Consider the following 20724-nt stretch of genomic DNA (forward strand, 5'->3'; position numbering starts at 1 on the left):
TCACTGCCACACAAAGGGGAAATCTACTTTGTAGGGCCTGTGGATGAAGTCACAACTGCACAAGACAGAGCAGAGAGAAATAGGAATGCTGAGGCCAACCATGTTGGAGCCACAAGATCAAGCCTAACCTAAAGACTGCTCTACATCTGGTATTTTCCAGTTACATGCAATTTCACTGTTTAAAGCCAGTTTGACTTTGGCTGTCTGACCCTTGCATCCAAGATGATTGATAGAATTATGCCACTTACCTCAAGACATGCAAATAAGATATTTAACTTAAAAGTACAAAGCTTGTAGGTGCTGATGGGAGGGGTTTTTACTGTCTGCCCTACACTCACCATCATCTTGGATGCTAAAGATGTCTGGAGACTCCAATTCTTCCCAATTCCAGGCTGTCTCCAACCCTTTCCCAGACAGGTTCACAACTCCCAAACACATCATTCAGAAGTTTTTAATAAACAACTTCATTATAAAAACCTTTTTTTGAAAATGTAATTCTGTAAAACATTGAAAAATCTACTTTAACAAAGATATGCCCTGTGCATTTTCTAATGGCACTTATACTTTACAATTAAAAACCTTGTTTTATATAAAGCCAAAAATACTCCAAGAGGTTATTCACTGTGTTTACAAAGTGCTAGAAGATTTCTGTCTTGTATTTTTCTCTTTAAATAATCTGGAGTTACAAAGCCTTGACTGCTGATAGGGAGGGAGAAGCATGAGAAGTGGTGTCTCAGGAGTTCTAGTGCCAAATATGCAGAGGTGGAGAGGTGCACGTGGGAAGCATGAGCTGAGGAAGTCAGCCGGCACACAAAGAAATCGGACTGGAATGTTTCCAAGCCCTCCAGGGAGGCACAAGACTATCATGGTGAATGAGCGCCCTTCCCTCACCACAGGCCCTACTCTCCAGAGGCGAAGGCCACGGCCAGTTTCTTCCCTCACCACAGGCCCTACTCTCCAGAGGCGAAGGCCACAGCCAGTTCCTTCCACAGCAGGTTCAGAGCTCCAGGAGAGGCCAGGGTGGGGTTCCAGAGGAATCTGGACTTTTCTGGCCAACACCTGCCTAAGGCAAAGTTTCTTGTTACATAAATATCCTTGTTAAAAAGTAAAATATTGATCCTGTACAATATAACCTGTTAAAAAATCATGCTTACAAACAGCTCCTAGGTAAGAGGGGAGGTGGAGAGAGGACGGAGAAAACAGCTACCAAAAAGGCAGGGGGGAATTTAAAGGACTACCAGGGAAAGCTTTAGGGCAGTGGGAGAATTCCAACTTAGGACAATATCTACGAGCAAAAAAGTAATCACACCTGCTTCCCGGATTTCAATTAAGAAAATGCCATTTGTAAAAGGTTGGGGAGGGGGGCAACCTTATTGGTGCTCCTTTCCCTGCCTCCCACCTCAAGATGATGCAGAAATCCTTTGAGCTGACACCTAGGCATGTCATCCCCTTACCCCCAGGGCTGCACTCAGCCCTGACCAGCTACTGTGTAGGGTGGGAGGGAGACAGCCCATTGCTGACAGAGGCTGGAGGTAGCAGGGAAAGGGGACATCACCCCTTTTTTTCCTGGTCCCTCATTGGTCTTTGCCATATGCCATGGCTCCTGTCCTGGGCAGATGTCCCTCAGGTTCTCATGGCCTCAGTAAGCATACTGAAGTGAGTTTGGGTACTGAGTATAGGATAAAGCTATTCTTATCCTTTGAACAACCAGGCCACTAAGGCTTTTTTTTTTCTCCCCCCCCCCCACCCCCCAGATTTTAGGAAGGGAGGTTTAAGAAATGACTGGCTAGCTATGGTCCAAAAAAAAAAAAAGGTGAAGGCAGATATCATTCCTCTGTACCAGCAAAGTTCACAGTGATAGGAAAATTCCTTGTGGGTGCTGAGGACACTAAGGGAGGAGGAAAGGAAAGACAGGATAGATGGGAGGACACGGGAATGGGGAAGGCAAGGAGAAAAGACAGGAGGTGGGGGCAAGGCCCCAGTTACAAGGGTTTAAACAGTTGCTTTGCCAGTCCTATGACTTTCCCAGCATCACTTAAGGGGAGAAAGAATTCGAGGGAGGGACAGGAAAGGGCAGGCAGAGAGGAAAGGACTCCTCTAACAGCCCAGGACTTTGTATTCTGCAGCCAGAGGCTCAGTGGCCTCTGTAAACTGAGGGTGTAGGGAAGGTGGCAGTTGAGGTGAGAAGGGTTGCTGGGTCTAGTAATGAAAACCAGATACAAGGAGAATGGCAACAGCGAGTCCCAAATGGATTCTCACATACTATCGCCTATAATACAAGTCCCAATAACATGCACAGCATGCAGGAGGTGGTTGCGTACCAAGGTAGACGCTTTTTAAAATAAACCTTAATTAGTCCCTGGGACTCACTGAAACTAATTTTTAGAAGCAAATCATCTAGTCTGATTCTAACCTTGCCAGACATTTTAATATCTGGTTTTGTTTTTTAAAAGGTATCCCAAGCTACCCTGCCTAAATCGAAACACACTTATTCCAAATTGCTTCCAATCAAGGGCTAGGGAGCTAAATTTTAAGGCTTTTACCTCAAACAAGGAGTACTGGCTTGGGCTGAAGCAGAAGCCTCAGTCCTGGACCTGCTCAGTTCCTGATGACAAACCAAGTGAACCTAGACAGAAGTTGGGTGAGGGAGAACTGGTAGGAGGCTGAGGCAGTTCCTTGGTAGTTTGTCCTGAAACCCTAGTGGAGAAGTCAGCAGGAGGCACCTACTGAGAGAAGTGCCCAGAAACTGCTGACTGCATCTGTTAAGAGTTAACAGTAAAGAGGTAGAAGTGTGTTTCTGAATCAGAGTGGAGGCGTCTCAAGGGTCCCACAATGGAGGTCCCTGAGCTGCCTCCCTTCCATGAGTGGGAAGAGTGAAGCCCATGAAGAACTGAGATGAAGCAAGGATGGGGTTCCTGGGCTCTGGGCAAGGGCTGCACTCTCTGCGGTAGGGAGCCCCACAAGTCAGAAGAGAAGAACTGATCATTGTTGCAAGAAACCTTGCTGGATACTGGGGGAAAACTGGAGGCGGGGGCGGGGGCACAAGGAAGTAGAAGTGATTTGATGGAGAGCAGAGAAGCCTACGCACAGTGGCTGAGTCCACTGTAAAGTGGAAGAGACAGAAGGGACATTGCGGATAAGGAAAATTTTGGTTTGGGACACAACAATGTACCCATAGATTAGGACTTAGCTATCTGCCCATTCCTTTCTGCAAACTCTTCTTCCAACAATTCCACAACTTCCTGGAAAAGGGACAGCTGGGAGGAAGACAAATGAAGGGCTCAGACCTCCTCCTTCGCTATCCACACCAACCCAGACTCTGCTTCCAAGACTAGTAACAACAGCTCATGATGTTCAAGGTGGGGCTAAGGGATGGGGAGGTGACGGACATGGGCATGCCTTTCATTTCTTCCCCTCTCCAGTTCAAGAGAAGGATGAGGGGGTCATAATGTACTTGGAGAAAAACAGAATCGCAGACCTGTGAGAAAACTGCTCCAATCTTCTTGCCTGTCTTCTGTGGACACTGCCGAGGCAGGCAGGAACAGATGCAGTCATGGAAGATGGCAGAGACTGGAGCAGTCCAAACTCAGTTTATTTCCCCACGGGGGAAAAATGTGACCTCAAGTGAAGAGAAGTCAGCAAGACCCGACTCCGCCTTGTAAACAGGACTCCAGTTAACACCAGGTACCAAATGGTTCAGGCTGGTGCCAACTGGAACGGACTGATGGGAATGGATTCACGGTGTGTAAACAGTGTTCACTGCAATCATTCTAAGGCTAACAGCTTGGCAAGGGAGGTGAAATGGTGTGTCTGAGGCGACTGTGTAAACGGTACCGTTGCTGGACAACACTGACTGAAAATGGAGGTGCTGGTACAGGATGCATGGGTGGATGGGAAATAAAGGCCTTCTCTCCTGCCCATTGGTTGGAAGCAGGCTATGGAGCCAAGTGACCTTCTACAGCAGGGCCTGACCAACTGACTGCTGTGGGGTCTGCAGATTGGGACCAGAAGGCGGGCTTCTTGGGCAATTTCTCTTGAGGTCATCCAAGGTGAAACCCTCTGTGTCTCCAAGAGGCCTCCCCATTCTCCAAAGAGGAGGAGGTTCTGGCGCTTTGGAGAGAAAGAGGGCTAAGTGTGGCTCCCGATTCAGGTCAAAAAAATAAAAGTAAAAAATACCTGAAGTCCTACGGTATGAGATCTTTTCACAGGGTTGGGGCTCAAGGCTCCTTCTGGAATTGATCCTGGAGCCTGAACCCGCAAACCAAGTGCTCCATACAGACACTGAAATTTTTTTTTAACCCAGCTCTGAAAGCTCAGCTGCCTTCATGGGGGACACGGACGGGGTGGGTACTAAGGCTCCCTAACAGAGCCAAAAACTGAGCTGAGGGCCTCTGTGGGGGCTACTGGAATGCTTGGTGGAAACGAGGCAGGGTGGTGCTACTCAGGCCAGACGTGAAGACAGGAGGCAAGGAGTGCAGAGGCCCAAAGTTCAGTGGTCCCCCAGCTCCTGGGGAATCTTGAGGCTGAGCTTGCAAAGTGGTGAGCAGGGGCTGTGCCTCGGCCTGGGAGTAGCCCATGACCAGGCCTCCTGTGGCCCCAGGTGGGTTACACGGGGGCAGGTTGAGTGGAAGAAAGCCCAGTAGGTGGGAGAAGTCCACATTAGCAGCGCAGAGGGCCTCAGAGAGGTTGGCGGGGCTCTTGGCAAGCAGTGCTTCATCTAGGAGGGCCGCAGCTGCCGCCGGCTGAGGTGAGGCGGGCTGGGGTTCAGCGGATGAGAGAGACAGGCTTCCAGGAAGCTCCGCCAGAAAACTATCCACCTCCACTTTGGGCAATTTGTCGGGCAAGTATGAGGTAGATCCAAGCTGGTATTTTGGAGGGAGCTGAGCTGGGGAAGAGATAGGTGAGGATTCCAGAGGGTAGCTCATACCCATGGGCAGCGTGTTGTGCACCAAGGAGTGTGGCATGCCCGTGCTGGGCATGGTAGGGATGTGGGCACCATACATGCCCATGGGCAACATGCCAGGGAAGGCCTTGGTCCCCATTACGTCCCGAGAGGCCATGCACAGCACAGGGCTCAGCTCCTCCTTCACACTGACTGTGGAGCTGCAGCTGAGTAGGCCTAACATGTCCACGGGCTCTGTCTTGATCTTGAGCAGCTCCTGCGAGTGGCTCTTCTTGACGTGACGCGTCAGGTGGTCCTTACGGCCAAACCGCTGGGCACAGTACTGGCACAGGAAGTCCTTACGGCCTGTGTGCACCACAAGGTGCCGCCGTACATCCTTACGAGTATAGAACCGCCGGTCGCAGTGGTCACAGGGGTGCTTCTTCTCCTTTGCACCGCCTGCTACCCGGCGTGAGTGGGCCTTCAGGTGCTCTAGCAGGGCCTGGGTACTCTCAAAGGTCTGCAGGCACACCTTGCAGCTGAGGTCACCGCTGCTGGCAGCATGCATGGCCAGGTGGCGCCGGTAGCCCAGCTTTGTATTGTAATTCTTACCGCACTCAGAGCAGTGGAGGGCCTCTTTGTTAGGGTCATGGGTCTGCAGATGGTTCCGCAGATGGTCCTTGCGGTGAAACATCTTATCACAGTACATACACTGGTGGGGTTTCTGGGCTGAGTGGGTGGCCATGTGCCTGGGGGTAGAGACAGGGGAGAGAGGAGAAAGCAGAAAAAGGGGAGATCACAAGGGATGACTGGACAACCAAGGTGTCCATTAACAGGAAACTAGATACAAAAACTATGGTAAAGGCTTGCAATGCAATACCAAACCAATTATATTCTACAGATATCCTTGCTTATCTGCAAAATAATGTGTACCGATATTCTTTGCAGCATTGCTTGTAGTAGCAAAAAAAAATCAGAAACAATCTGATCGTCCAATCTATCAATAGGGAACTGGTTACATAAATTATGATAAGTCCATAAAATGACTCAACTTTTCAAAAATGAGGCTTTATGTGTACTTACAGGGAACATGCTCCTAAGAGACAGGAAGTAGAAAAAAAGCAAGGAGGCAGAATAGTGGATACAGAATAGGACTCTATGTGAAAAGGGGAAAAATATATGTACGTTTGCTTGTATATGCCTAAAATATTTCTGGAAGGATATACAAGAAACTGATACCAGTGGCTGCCTATGCAAAAAAGAACCGAACAGCTTATGGATGGGTGTCATGGAGAATTTTCATCATATAAGTTTTGATACCTTTTGCATTTTGAATTACGTGGATGTACTTCGTTTTTCAAACATTACATTTAAATAATTTTAAATGATACGATAAAGAAAAAATGAAATATATCTAAACTTCCAGTCTGGGCATAGTTAGTGGTGCATGCCTATAATCACAGCACTATGGGAGGGCGAGGCAGGAGCATCGTTTGAGCCCAGGAGTTTGAGACCAGCCTGAACCATAGCAAGACCTTGTCTCTACAAAATCTTAAACATTAGATGGGCATGGCAGCACGCACCTGTAGTCCTAGCTACTCAAGAGGTTAAGGCAGGATTACCTGAGCCCAGGAATTCGAAGTTGCAGTGAGCTATGATCGCACCACTGCACTCCATCCTGGGTGACAGAGCGAGACTTCGTCTCTAAATAAATTAATTAACTTCCTTATCTAGAACAAATTTCCAAGATATGTAGGGCTAAGTCAAAAAAGGAAGTTCAATACAGTGCATGTAATACAATCTTTTTTGAAAATAAAAAAGAAAGGGAATATACACGTTTGATGTCTTAGGAAGGATACACAAAAACCAACCCACCAGCTGCCTTTGGGGAGAGGAACAGGGACTTCGAGTGTGAGGACCATTCACTCCTCATGGCATGCCAGTTAGTACCACTTGAACTGCTTGTCATGTAAACCAGTAACACTTCAAGAAATGTTTTAATGGTATGGCACTTCAGTGTCCCTTGGTTTACCTGATCCCATACGGTTGAAAAGTGGCTCAGAATCCCGGAACTGCAATTCACAGCTCCAGAGCATATTCAGAATCAACTCAGCACCCACTGTTTGCCAGGCTCTGTGTAAGTTGTGTCATTAACCTTGATCTCCAGACAAGGACAGGAGTCTAAAAAATAAGGCAGCCCCCTCACCCGCCAGTTGGTAAGTATCAGAGGCTGGATTTAAACAGGCCTTCGGAAGACCTGTGTTCAGTCAGGTACGCAACAGTTGTCTCTCTCATACAGCACTCTGTGATCCTTTCCACCTGGAGGTTATCAAACACACCCACTGCCCACATCCCACATGTGCATGCTCAAGAATGCTCATGCCTGTGTGGGTTACTGTCAACCTCCTGTGATGGAACTGACGTGGTAATGTAGAGAGGGAGGTGCTTAGTGATCCACTGTTCATTTCCCTCATTTTGCAGGTGAGGAAACTGAGGCCCAAAGAGGTTCAGTAACTCACCTAAGATCACACAGTAAATTACATGTGATGAGTCAGGGCTCCTGCCTCCTGACCCAGGACCTTTCCTGCAGCTGTCCACAGGTAACCAGACCATCATTAAGAAAGTCTAGGCTGGGCGCGGTGGCTCAAGCCTGTAATCCCAGCACTTTGGGAGGCCGAGACGGGCGGATCACGCGGTCAGGAGATCGAGACCATCCTGGCTAACATGGTGAAACCCCGTCTCTACTAAAAAATACAAAAAAAAAAAAAACTAGCCGGGCGAGGTGGCAGGCGCCTGTAGTCCCAGCTACTTGGGAGGCTGAGGCAGGAGAATGCCAAAGACCCGGGAGGCGGAGCTTGCAGTGAGCTGAGATCCGGCCACTGCACTCCAACCCAGGCAACAGAGCTAGACTCCGTCTCAAAAAAAAAAAAAAAACAGAAAGTCTAAGAAGGTTGGGTGCAGTGGCTCATGCCAATAATCTCAATACTTTGGGAGGCTACGGTGGGGGGACTGCTTGAGGCCAGGAGTTTGAGACCACTCTGCGCAACACAGGGAAGAGACTCTGTCTCTAGAAAATGTACAAAAATTAGCAGGTGTGGTGGTGGTACATGCCTGTGGTCCTAGCTACTCAGGAGGCTGAGGCAGGAGGATCACTTGAGCCCAGGAGTTTGAGGCTGCAGTTATTTATGATCACGCCACTATACTCCAGCTTGGGCAAAAGTGAGACCCTATCTCAAAAAAAAAAGAAAAAAAAGAAAGCCTAAGAATATGGCCTTGACTGGAGTTCCCTTAAGATACAGGAGCACACAGAGAATCTAAGCACTCCTGAGGACCACAGAATAACTGTCAAGAGAGCAATCCTGGCTACCACACTACCCTGTTGCCTATTTTAGTCCCTTCCTATTAACTGTTTTTCAGATGAGGAACTGAGGCTTTGTGGTCATCTTGTTCATGTATTTACTTGTTTACTGTCTGTACCCACTATTAAGACCATAAACCCAAGGAGGGCCAGCACCCCCATCTGACTGGCTCACTCCTCCGCCGCTTGCACCGAGCACTGTGCCTGGTACAGAGCAAGAGCTCAATAACGTTGGGTAGATGAATGGATGGTTGGATGACTGTGCATCAGGCCGATCTACCTCATTTCTAAAGGGCAAGTTCAAGGTTCCTCTAACGTGAAAAGGATAAAATCAAAACTGCCCTTTTTTTTTTTTTTTGAGACAGTCTCGCTCTGTCACCCAGGCTGGAGTACAGTGGCACAATCTCAGTTCACTGCAACCTCCTTCTCCTGGGTTCAAGTGATTCTCCTGCCACAGCCTCCCAAGTAGCTGGGACTACAGGCATGCACCACCACACCTAGCTAATTTTTTAAAATTTTTAGTAGAGACGGGGTTTTGCCATGTTGGCCAGGCTTGCCTCAAACTCCTGACCTCAAGTGATCCGCCCACCTCAGCCTCCCAAAGTGCTGGGATTACAAGTGCAAGCCACCATGCCTGGCCCAAAATTGCTTTTGACCATGCCTGCCTGTCTTCACCAAAGCAACCAAAGCTGCTCCTCTCTATCTGCCTTATGTCAGGACTTTTACATTTAATTTCACTTTAAGTAGGGGTTCTTGGGCTTATAAGTTTCAGAAAAGCAGCTGCCCCAGTGGGCAACAGGGAGACAGACATAGTTAAATGAGTAAGTAGCAGGCTGATTCAGTAGAAGAGGCACTGCAGGACCTCTGAAGCTGTGTGACCTTGGGTAAGTTACGTCCCTCCTCTGAGCCTCTACTTTAAAATTTACAGATTGGGCCAAAAGGTCTAATTCTCCTTCTAAAGTTCGAATACTGATTCTTGATTCCTAACTTCTAGCTAAAATTCTGACCACCACCTGACAAAGGTGAGGAAAGCAATATTTTTAAAAAATGTTCAGGGCTAAGTGTGGTGGCTCATGCCTGTAATCTCACTGCTTTGGGAAGCCAAGGCAGGAGGATCACTTGAGCCCAGGAGTTTGAGACCAGCCTGGGCAACACAGCCAGACCCCCATCTCTACAAAAAAATTAAAAACATAATCAAGTGCAGTGGTTCAAGCCTGTAATCCTAGTTACCTGGGAGAATGAGGTGAGGGGATCACTTGAGCCCAGGAATTGGAGGCTGCAGTGAGCTGACTGCACCACAGTACTCTAGCCTGGATGACAGAGCAAGACTCTCATCTCTTTAAAAAAAAAAGTTCAAGGCTGCCTGACATTGGCACCCAGATCGTTACTAAGAAGGTGTAAGAAGGCCGGGTGCAGTGGCTCATGCCGGTAATCCCAATAGTTTGGGAGGCAACCCATCAGATTCTAGTGTCTGAATCAAGCAATCTGAATCAATTTTTAGAGAGTGACTTCAACTGTTTGGCATTCAGGGTATACTTGTAGGACAAATAAACCTCCACTCTTTTGCCACAGATTAAAAACCCACTGTAGGCAGAGTCTCTCTGCTTTTTCCCTCTGGGAACCTCAGGGCAGGAAGAGATATGAGAGTGTCACCTACCTATACAGCTTGTATTTGGAAGCAAAAGCCTTGCCACAGTGCAGCTGAGGGCAGCTATATGGTCTCTGCTCTGGTTGCGGAAGGGTGTGAGGCCTCAGCTTCTCCCCATTTGAGAAAGGTGTCCCCGAAATTTCACATTGGCACTTCACTTGACTCTCTGCCTCCCGGCCCCGAGGCCTGGGAACTAGTTTCCAGCCCACTTCCTCCTCCTGCTTTGCATCTTGAATCCAGGGGGGGACGCTGGTAAAAAATGTGGTCATGGCAAGGCTAATGGCAAAGGGCCATGTTATTGAGAAAGCCTCTCCATCCGCTCCACACAGGCTCTCAGCTCTGTCACAGCCTCCAACGCAGCTTTCAGAAAACAATCTCTTCACCTGAAACATCAGAACACCTGGTGTTAGGGAGCCCAATATCATGAGAACATGGGCTCTGGAGGCAGACAGATCCCGTTCCAATCCCAGCCTTTCCACTTAGAAGCTGTGCGACTTTCAGCCAATTACTTACTTCCCTGAGTTGTTTCCTTATTTATAAAATGGGCATAATAATCTCTTAAATTGTAAAAATGTTTTGAGGATTACATGAGATCATGAATATAAAGCATTCAGCAGAAGGCTGGGCATCCATTAAGTCCTTAGTGGTAGCTACTATTACTAGTACCATTTAGGCTAATAAGAAACAAGATAAACTGAAGAACCAAAAGCCCCAAAACTTCAAACTTTTTCTTCTGGACCTCATTTTTATATCCTTTCCATTGAACCTAGAAATAGCGGTTCCTCCTTCTCATTACCCTGGCACCTCCTCGTCCACTACTTTCCACAATTCTCCTCCTCCTGGAGGTGCTAAGGAGCAATAAAATGCCCAAAAGGCAAGAGAGGAGGAAGGGGAAGTCTCTACTTCGGAAATTTGCATCCTGGATAGTCAGCCCTGGTACCAGATGTGTTTCTTAGCAGTGCATCAACATCAGGAGGGTCTGTCTGGGAAGGCAACAGCAGATTCCTAGCATTTTCCCTAAACCAGGACTGGTCCCATCCTGACCACCACCACTTCTTTGGGTCTCTGTCTCAGGGCCCAGACCATCCCTCTTTCGCAAAGCCTGTCCAACACCCCAGGTGCTGAGGGGCCCCTCCTATAGGCCCTCAGAGTACATATGCACATCTCCATTAGAAGAAGGTAGCAAGCTCACATTGGAATTTACTTCTCTCCACCAGCCTGATTATTTGAGGGCTTGCATCATCTCTCTTTCATCTCTATATACCTAATATCTAAAAAAGGAACCTCAACTTTATTTCAGATAAGTTAACTAGTCACTGAATGCAGGCTGATTCTCAGGGACCAACCTATGCCCAGGTAGTTCTGGTTTAAACTGGGTTCGCAGCCATTCCCAAATGGGCAGCCAAAATCTTAAAGTCTGATTCTTTCTCTTGTTGAATAGAAGGGGAGATGTGCAAGGATGACACAACTCCTTTCCGGATACCAATCCAGAGGAAGAGGATGGGAGTTACCACACTGACTCTCAAAAGGGGACGAGACCCACATTCATACTCCTGAGCTTACCAAAGATTACCAACCACAATGCAACCTGCTACAACAGGGGGATTCCCTTTGAAGAGATCGTGTCAAAATTTGATCATGAGGCTTTTCCATGTGAAGAGAGAAAAAGGGGTGTCTGGGGATTATCCACGAGAATCTGGGGAGGGCTCTAACTGCACAAACTAGCTGTGGGCCACAGAATGCTTGCTCAGCTCATTAGCACCTGCTGCTTACAGTGACCATTCATCCAACAGACTGGCTGTGAACAAGATGATGGGATCAGCGGGTTCATGCCCCAGAGAGCTTTGCTCATCATTAACATGAGCTACGTCCTGTTCAGGAACCATTCCTCTTGTGGAAGAAACACTGCGATGTAATATGATAAGCATGTCCCCATCATGAGTGTAGATTTGTCTAGAAAGATCTGCACTAAGGTGGCTGCATTTTGCATGAATCACATGCTGAGGAGGGGTAGGTGGCACTAAAAACCAGTCCCACTTCAGCCTTCGAGTCATTATGGCATATGTGTCTGCTTCACTATAAACCTCAAAGGCCTGTGACGTCTGGCTTTCATTGTTTAAGTCCCCTCCTCCTTTGCAAGGGTGGAATTACCTGTAATACCAGCGATTACTATGCACCTTGGAATTGAGCAGAGAGTGTGCTCGAGTGTGCATGTTTAGATTGGAGAGAATTACCCCTACCTTCAAAGTCAAATTCTACTCCCCCTTCATTTTGAAATCATGCACCTCAGCCTCTGGAAAGTTGGGAATGGCAGCCAGAAGGAAACAAGTCACATCAGTTTGGCTGATGTGAGAGAGGAGTCTAGCCCTGGAAACTCCACACAAACTCAGAAAGAGAACATTACGTCTCCACCTCCCACACGTCCACCTCATCTGTTCTGAACAAGCACAAACAAGACACAATAGTTTAGTAGGCTGCTACTGAAACAGTGAGTAATGGGCTTCTAGGAAAGAGGCTGGTGGTGGCTAAGGAGCTTGTACTGATAGAACCAAAGGAGGAAAGCAGCAGCCATGTGCTCACCTTGATCTGCTTTTAATGGAGCTATGTTTTCACAAAGAGCCAACACCCTGATCCTACTCTCCTACACTTTTCAAAAGGCACAGGAAGTCCCTACCTAGTCACCAGCAGCCTCTTGGATAACCAAAGCTGCTAGTGTTACCTATGAACTCTTTTGGGGATCTAGTCTGTCTCTCTCTCTCTGCCCTTTGTCTGCAAACTCCTCTGATCCAGAAAGATTCCTGGGTTTGTCTCACATAATCAGAAGGTCTGTTCCTTCAGACTTGTCCTTCCTCAGCAAAACTGTGAAAGAATTCTACTTCTCTTTCAAAGCTGCTCTTCTGGTCTCACATTTTAATCTTAATGACTATAGACTACAGAGAAGCTGACAGAACCTGTTTCCATAAAACAAACACAATCCTTCCCAGTTACTGGCATAACTCAGTATATTTTCAGCCTAAGATTCTTTCTAGTGCTTGATCTGAAAGGGGAAAGAACCTTGGACTTGCTATCAGAAGAGCTGCCACTTACTAACTGGGAAACCATAGGCAGTTTACTTTATTTCTCTGAACCTCAGTTTCCTCAATTTCTAAAATAAGGATTTATTTTCCTTACCTGTAAGATTCGTATAGAGGATTAAGTGAAATAATACTCTGGAAAGTGGCTGATACAAAATGTGTGCTGAATACACGCAGTGCCTTCTCTGAGGTCTCAGCTGTGTCTGCCTCTTTCTCCGCATGAGGCCTGAGTAGTACTTCTTTTTTTCCTCTTTAATGTTACTTCTCAGGCCTCAGAGTGAGTTTCCTTCCTTTCCCAACATCTCCCCCAGAATGCAGTCTTCCCCTTTTCCCTCACAACTAACCCTCGGCACATCCCCTTTAAAGAGCCCTTTACTTTACCTCCCTCTAGGCACCATCTCCTGGGCCAGAGTTCTCTCTTGAGCAGACAACCACTTTCCTATACCCTCTCCTATTATTAGGGCTCCATATCCCAAACAGGAATGTGTGCTAAAAACTCTGTATGGTCCTCTTTGGAAGCTGAAACTGAGACATATTTCTCTCCAGTCTGTCTATCCCCTGTTATGTGCCATGATGCCTGCTGCCCTCTGATGAAACTATAGTTTTTATGGTGTTACATCATTTCTATAGAAACTGCGTTCTTTCTCCATTATTAGCCTGTTTCCTCATCTGTAAAGCTAAAAATACTTACCTCACAGGCTTGCTGTAAGGATTATTTTAGTGAGGTATGCAAAGGGTTCAGCACAGGGCTTGGCCTGCTAGAAGTACCCAACAAAAGAGAGCTATTATCTTTGTATTGAGTTGCATGTTTCCACCTTCTGCTACCACACTCAAATTCTCCTAACACTCCCCTAAAAAACTGTTAAGAGATAACATCCCTGCACAAGGAAAGGGTTAATCTTTTGAGTGTTCTTAACTAAAGAGACCCACAGAGGATTAACAGCTCCACTTCAGTGACTACCCTAAAATAGCTTTTATCCTCCTGCCCAAGAGTTACTTGGGGATCTGAAGAACTCAATTCAACACCTGCCGGAGGAAATAGACCCGGAACGTTCCTTGGGGTAGAATCTTCCCTAAAGCAGAACCCAAAATAGCAACTGGGAAATTATAAATAGACTTAGAGGAAAGAAAACAAAAAAACAGATCCTGATCTCAGAACCAGAAACAAATCCTAAAGACACACTGGTTGGCTGGAAAACAGTGAGAAGAGGGAAAATGGGAATGCTGTCGCCCCCTTTCCCCCGCCCACTCCAGAGTGGTGGGAGAATTAAATTACAGGGAGGCTGGAGAGTCTCAATGACTTGCATCATTCCAAGAAACATCAAACAGGATTAACAGGGGTTGGATTTACTCTCAGGCTGCTAATTCTTCTGTCAGTGTAGATGGGCCCTCTTTAGAGTCCCTTTGATTCACTATTTCCTCAGATTCCTGCTGCCTCCCACTCCTGGGGAGGCCTTGAACAAATGGCTGCAACTCATCACAACCCCATTTTCATGGGGAGAAAACCTGATTAGAAACCCCCGCCCCCAATCTGGTGGCCTCACTTTAGGAGAGAAGGGTTAGAAACCCAAGGCCAGACTCACAGTCCCATGGCTGACAGGTGGAAAAACACACAAGCCAGGAGACAGGCTATGCTTGCAGGTGAAAGCACCGATTCCCCCACACAGCTGTCCCCATATCCTCCATCTAACAGGGCCCTTTCTCCCCACCAAGATGGGCCACAGCCTGGTCCCAGGCCAGCTTTTAGACTACCCCACTGTGGTGTGGGAAAGGTTCAATTTCCCCGAGCCTGGGAGAGATGGAGAGTAGATGAGGGCTGGAGAAGCAAGGGGAATTCAGGGAGAAGTCTGGAGGGAGTCTCCGGGATGCGAAGGGAGAGCGAGGATGGGAAGGAATCGTGAGCAAGTTTCCTGGGTCTCTAAGGGATCCCCACAAGAATGAGATGGGGGATTCTAAGGGTTGGAGGGCTGGGGGGTTGGGGATAGTCAGAAGTGAATCCTCCGAATTTCAAGAGGGTCTCAAAATGGGTAACGGGATGGAAGATGTCCAAAGCTTGGGAGTATGGCCACTGAGGAGGGAACTACAGGTGGGGCTTATCCAACTGCTCCAGACCCAGATATTTGAGGGAAGCCTCAAAGGGGGTTATGTAAGTCTGAAAAATGAAACAGGGTACAGAGCGGGCTATCTGGAGAAGCAAAGGGGGTTATGTGGGTCTGGGTAGGCGTGTCGGAGGGAAGGAGCAGGTGCAGCTTATCTGCGTCCCCCAGACCCGGGTCCCTGGTAAGGTCAGCAGCGCGTTATCTGGGTCTCCAGGGAGCCTGGGGGTCGGGAGTGGGGGTCCCTCAGGACTGCGTCTCCAGGTCTCGGAAGGGAGGAGACCAGTGGCTTCCTCGGGTCCCCCAGACACAGGTATGGGGTCCAGGGAGAGTTCTCGTCACCCCAGGGCCTATCTGAGGCCGGGTTAGCGCAGACCGGGCCCCGGATCGGGGGTGTAGGCGACCGCGCTGAGGGGCCCGAGATGAGGGGCGCCGCCGCTCCGGGTACAGGGCGCGCGGACCCAGCGAGATGGCCTCCCGCCCCGCTCCCCGCCGTCCCCTGGGGCCTTCGCCGGCACTCACCGCGCTCGGGGCCCCGCGCTGCGGGCCGGGCCGCGCTCGGGCTCCGCCAGGCCCGCTCAGGCCCCGGTAGTGGCGGCGGTCGGGCCATTGTGCGGTGCATTGTGGGAGCCGCGCGAGCGGGCGCTCGGGTCGTGGAGGGGGCGGTGCCGCGGGATCTCTATGGTCCCGCCCGCCCGCGGGCTAGAGCGGCCGGGGCGGCGCGCGGGCGGCGCGCAGGGACCGTCGGGAGCGGGGCGGGCGCTTGCGTCCCTCCTTCTTTCCCCGACTGTACGCCGTGGCTGTCTCGGGTTCCCGGGCCGACATGGGCGCCGCCGCGTGGGCACGGCCGCTGCGCGTGCCTTTCCTGCTGCTGCTTCTGCCGCTCCCGGAGATGCCCGCGGGCTCCTGGGACCCGGCCGGTTACCTGCTCTACTGCCCCTGCATGGGTAAGGCCTCCCGAGCCCTCTGCGCAAATGGAGAAACCGAGGCCGGGAGAGGAGAAGCAACTCCTCTGATGCACCCAGAGACACCTTCACAGGTCCAGGAGAGAACCTCAGAGCGGGAAAGGGCATGCTCTTCTCTCTGCCCTAGTTGCAAGGGCACAGGGGGGCCAACGTGTCCAACCTTCCATTTGACAGATGAGAAAACTGAGGCTGGGAGAGGTTATGTGACTTGCTAGAGGTCTAAGCCAGCCCAGGGTCCAGTAAATGGAGTTACTGGGGCAGGACTTGATGTCACTGACCCACGCTGGCTCCTGGTGATTTTTCATTCATTCAGCAAATATTTATGGGGCACCTATTCTGTTCCAGGCCCTGTTCTCTGTGCTGAGAATACCGCAGTGAATAAAATAAACTCCGCGTCCTTGTAGAGCCTTCATTTTAGTTGGGGAAGACAAACAATAGAGAATAAGTAGACCAGGGCGGTGGCTCACTTCTGTAATCCCAGTACTTTAAGAGACCGAGGCAGGATCACTTGAAGCCAGGAGCTCGAGATCAGCCTAGGCAACATAGTGAAAATCCAATCTCAAAAAAAAAAAAAAAAAAAAAAAAAAAAAAAAAAGAGCGTGGTATCATGTGCCTGTAGTCCCAGCTACTTGGGAAGCTGAGGTGGGAGTATCTCTTGAACTGAGGAATTCGAGGCTGCAGTGAGCTCTGATCTTGCCAGTACACTGCCAGCGTGGGTGACAGAGTGAGACCCTGTCTCGAAACAAGCAAACAAACCCAGTAAGGGATAAACGTAAAACAATAAGTACATAGTTTCATGGAGGATGATGAATACTTAGGGGAAATAAAGAGAGCAGGGTAGGGAGAATCTAAAGGCCATGCCAGGTGCACAGTTGAAATGGGTGTGGTGGATCATCATTGTGGAAGTGGATGATCTTAAGGCCCCCAGTGGCTTCCAGACTCCTGACCATGGCTTTCAGGGCCCTGCATGAGGTAGCCTCCACTGGCCATCTCCACAACTCCCTTCTCTGCTGATCCTCCAGCTGCAGCCACACTTACCTCCTTTGCGTTCCTCACACATGCTCAGGTCTTCCAGTCTGCACTGCTGCAGGTGGCAGTCCCTATGTCTGGAACCCCCTCCTCCATTTCTGCCTGACCACTGTTTCCCATCCTTTAGATCTCAACCTAAATGTCACCAGAAAGGATTTCACTGACCTCTACCCAAGTAATCTCATTACCCTATCACCAAACTTTTCCCATCTCTTTTTGGCAATTATCAACATTTTTCACGTGTTTGTTTATATGTTTAGTGTCTCCCCAGTGAACTGTGAGGCAGAGGCCTCGTCCTTCTTGTTCATTCCTGTATCCTAGCACCTAGCACAGAGTCTGACACATTGTGGCCTCTCAGTCATATTTGTGAAATGAACGAACAGATGGCACGCTGGGATTAACAAAAGGAATTACACAGGGTCCTTGCTTCTGAGGCATTCACAGGCTGAGGAATCAGCCAGTACAAAGGCCAGGAAGTGAAAAAAGATATTTGAGGAAAATTGAAGAACTGAAGTAACTCAGCGCCAAAGTGGGGGGTAAAGGAGGAGAGTGAGTATGGCAGGGGATTGGTGAAAGGAGCCCAGTGAATGAGGCATTCGAGTTGCCCTTCCATGTGCAGGTGAATGGAGATAAAGGTAGAAGGGCTCTTCTGGCTGAGGGACAGCAAAATCAGAGGCATTGGATGGGGACGGGAATTGTAGAGCATGTTGGGGAAACAGCAAGAAGCCTGGAGTGGCGGAAGCAGTTGTTGCAGGACCTGAAGAGCCTTGGATATCAGACCCAAGAGTCCAGACTTCTTGTTATGCTGCCAGGTCCCCTGGTTCTCCTTGGTATCCCTGACTTTCTTTTTTTTTTTTTCTGAGACGGAGTCTCGCTCTGCCGCCCAGGCTGGAGTGCTGTGGCCAGATCTCAGCTCACTGCAAACTCCGCCTCCCGGGTTCACGCCATTCTCCTGCCTCAGCCTCCCGAGTAGCTGGGACTACAGGCGCCCGCCACCTCGCCCGGCTAATTTTTTTGTATTTTTTTTTAGTAGAGATGGGGTTTCACCGTATTAGCCAGGATGGTCTCGATCTCCTGACCTCGTGATCCGCCCGTCTCGGCCTCCCAAAGTGCTGGGATTACAGGCTTGAGCCACCGCGCCCGGCCGGTATCCCTGACTTTCTACCCCTGGCTCCACAACCTTTCTGAGCCCTGCATGCTCTATGCCCTCCATGCCCCAGGCCTCACCTCACCCACAATATACCATTTCCAGGGCGCTTTGGGAACCAGGCCGATCACTTCTTGGGCTCTCTGGCATTTGCAAAGCTGCTAAACCGCACCTTGGCTGTCCCTCCTTGGATTGAGTACCAGCATCACAAGCCTCCCTTCACCAACGTGAGTACTTCTCCCTGACCTTGACCCTCCTCCGCCCTTCCTCAGTCTTGCTTACTTACACTTAGCCCTCAAGTCCTCTGGGCTTTACCTCCCACTCCTCTAAGATTGCCCTACCTCCAGCCAGGACTGTCTTCACTGCAATAACAATGCCTAACATTTATCCAGCACCTGTTGTGTGCGGCTGCATGAGAATTAGCTCATTTCACCCTCATCACTTGCCTGTGAGGAAACCGGGGTTTACAGAGGTTAGGTAACTTGCCCAAGATCACACAGCCTGTGAGTAGGAGAGCTGGAATTCAAAGCCATCTTTGTCTGACTCCAGAGCCTGTGACTTGAACCTAAAGCCTCCATTTCCTTCCCTGATTGGTCCTACCCTCTGTGCATTCCGTTGGCCAAGGGTGGTGGATGCTCTTATCAATTTTAAAGGAGACATGCAGGCACAGGTTATTTAATAACATGTCCAAGGCCACAACCCAGGCAGTCTGGCTTCAGTGCTGCCTCTCACCCCATCAAGGGGCTCCCTTGTCATGCGATGCTCACCGGCCCCCAGTTCCTTGGTTATTCTTTGTGTCTTCCAGTGACCCTGTGTCTTTGTTCATATTGTATCTCCCGGAGCCTGACAGTAGGAACTTAATTAATATTTGATGAATTGACTTAATAATTTTTCAGTAGACATCAGAAATAATACTTAGTGTGAACAAAACACTTAATTTCATTCTTACAACTTTTTCTCTGCATAGATTTTACTTTTTCCTTTGCATGCCAGTATTTACAGAGGTTTTGAGATGGAGTCTTTTTTTTTTTTTTTTTTTTTTTTTTTTGAGATGGAGTGTTGCTCTTGTTGCCCAGCCTGGAGTGCAGTGGCGCGATCTCGGCTCACTGCAGCCTCCACCTCCCGGGTTCAAACAATTCTCCAGCCTCAGCCTCCTGAGTAGCTGGGATTACAGGCATGTGCCATAATGCCCGGCTAATTTTTTATTTTTTGTAGAGACGGGGTTTCGCTCTGTTGGTCAGGCTAGTCTCAAACTCCTGACTTTAGGTATTCCGCCCGCTTCGGCCTCCCAAAGTGCTGGGATTACAGGCGTGAGCCACCGCACCTGGCCTTTATGGAGGGTTTGAACAGCAGTCAAAAGCCTGAGTACCTGAGATCGTAGTCTGACTTGGGTTCTTACTAGTTACATGGCCTGGACAGGGTACTTTACCTCTTTGTGCCTCAGTTTCCTCATTTTAAAAATAAGCTGATAATGATTCTTGTTACCGTCTTGTGGTAAGGACTGAATGAGTCAGTGACAGTAACACGCCTTCAGTGTTGTCATATGCCACCTCCCTCTTAGAATCAACTGAACTCGTCAACGTACAGATCCTAGAGTCCTTAGTTAATGGAAACCATTGATGTTCTGATAGTTTCACACTCACATTTTTTATTTTATTTTTTTAGATGGAGTCTCGCTCTGTTGCCAGGCTAGAGCGCAGTGGCGCGATCTCGGCTCACTTCAACCTCCGCCTACCGGGTTCAAGCGATTCTCCTGCCTCAGCCTCCCAAGTAGCTGGGACTACAGGTGCACCACCACGCCCAGCTAATTTTGTATTTTTAGTAGAGACAGGGTTTCACCATGTTGGCCAGGATGGTCTCAATCTCTTGACCTCATGATCTGCCTGCCTTGGCCTCCCAAAGTGCTGGGATTATAGGCGTGAGCCACTGCGCCTGGCCTCGTACTGTTAGAGTGTAGACATTGCCCATCCATCTCCCTCTGGCTTGCTTGCCTCTGTCTCCTTGCCTTCTCAGCCAGTTGTCTTTCTGAATCTCCACTTCCTTGCTTTCTGTGGCTTACTTACCTGCCTCAACAAGGCTCTTCTTTGCCACTTTTAGCATTCTCACTGAGGTCACCAGTGACCTCCAAATTGGCAGGGGTTATTTTCCAGTCTTTCTCTCACCTGACCTCCCAGTGGCACCTGACCCTGTGAGCCTCTCCTTCCTGAACTTTCCTGTTCCAAGACACCACCTGTCCCTGCTACAATCTAACCTCTCAGCATTTTCCTCTTTACACTGTATCGGGGCTGCTTTTTCTCCACCCACTGTTTAGATGTTAGTGTTTCTCCTCTTTCTGCTTGCTTATCAGCTATGTGACCTCAGATGTTATCAAAATTCTGTATGCTTGGGTTTTTTCATAAGTAAACTGGAGATGGTTATATTCCTGCCTCTTAGGATTAAATGTGCAAATCTGTGTGAAGTGATGAGTGCAATACCTGGCACTGTGTCAGCATGCAGTAAATATTAGTTGCTATTATTACCATTAC

The 20724-nt window shown here is 48.9% G+C and overlaps 2 protein-coding genes across 3 annotated transcripts in view; one reads left to right on the top strand and one right to left on the bottom strand.

Annotated features, from left to right (window-relative positions):
* Positions 1-431: 431 nt before the first annotated feature.
* PLAGL2 (PLAG1 like zinc finger 2) lies at positions 432-15722 on the bottom strand. The gene is made up of 3 exons (XM_010352772.2): positions 15581-15722; positions 9898-10271; positions 432-5631 (listed from the first exon to the last, which is right to left on the bottom strand). The coding sequence occupies exons 2-3, from the start codon at positions 10155-10157 to the stop codon at positions 4401-4403; spliced, it is 1491 nt and encodes a 496-aa protein (XP_010351074.1). The 5' UTR covers positions 10158-10271; positions 15581-15722; the 3' UTR covers positions 432-4400.
* A 45-nt stretch (positions 15723-15767) lies between these two features.
* POFUT1 (protein O-fucosyltransferase 1) overlaps positions 15768-20724 on the top strand; it is a 33284-nt gene continuing 28327 nt past the window's right edge. For both annotated transcript variants that reach the window (XM_010352769.2, XM_010352771.2), the window contains exons 1-2: positions 15768-16005; positions 18305-18426. In XM_010352769.2, the coding sequence (XP_010351071.1) occupies positions 15882-16005; positions 18305-18426 (246 nt within the window). In that variant the 5' untranslated portion in view covers positions 15768-15881. The remainder of the gene's footprint in view (positions 16006-18304; positions 18427-20724) is intronic.

This window comes from Rhinopithecus roxellana, chromosome 13, assembly GCF_007565055.1.
Source record: "Rhinopithecus roxellana isolate Shanxi Qingling chromosome 13, ASM756505v1, whole genome shotgun sequence".
NCBI classification, from domain to species: Eukaryota; Metazoa; Chordata; class Mammalia; order Primates; family Cercopithecidae; genus Rhinopithecus; species Rhinopithecus roxellana.

What these genes read in the sequence shown, in the direction of transcription:
- PLAGL2 (XM_010352772.2), bottom strand. Translation starts at nt 10,157, where the DNA reads ATGACCACATTTTTTACCAGCGTCCCCCCCTGGATTCAAGATGCAAAG. An exon ending in TCCAAATACAAGCTGTATAG is followed by an intron (nt 5,632 to 9,897) that starts GTAGGTGACACT and finishes CTCTACCCCCAG; the next exon opens with GCACATGGCCACCCACTCAG.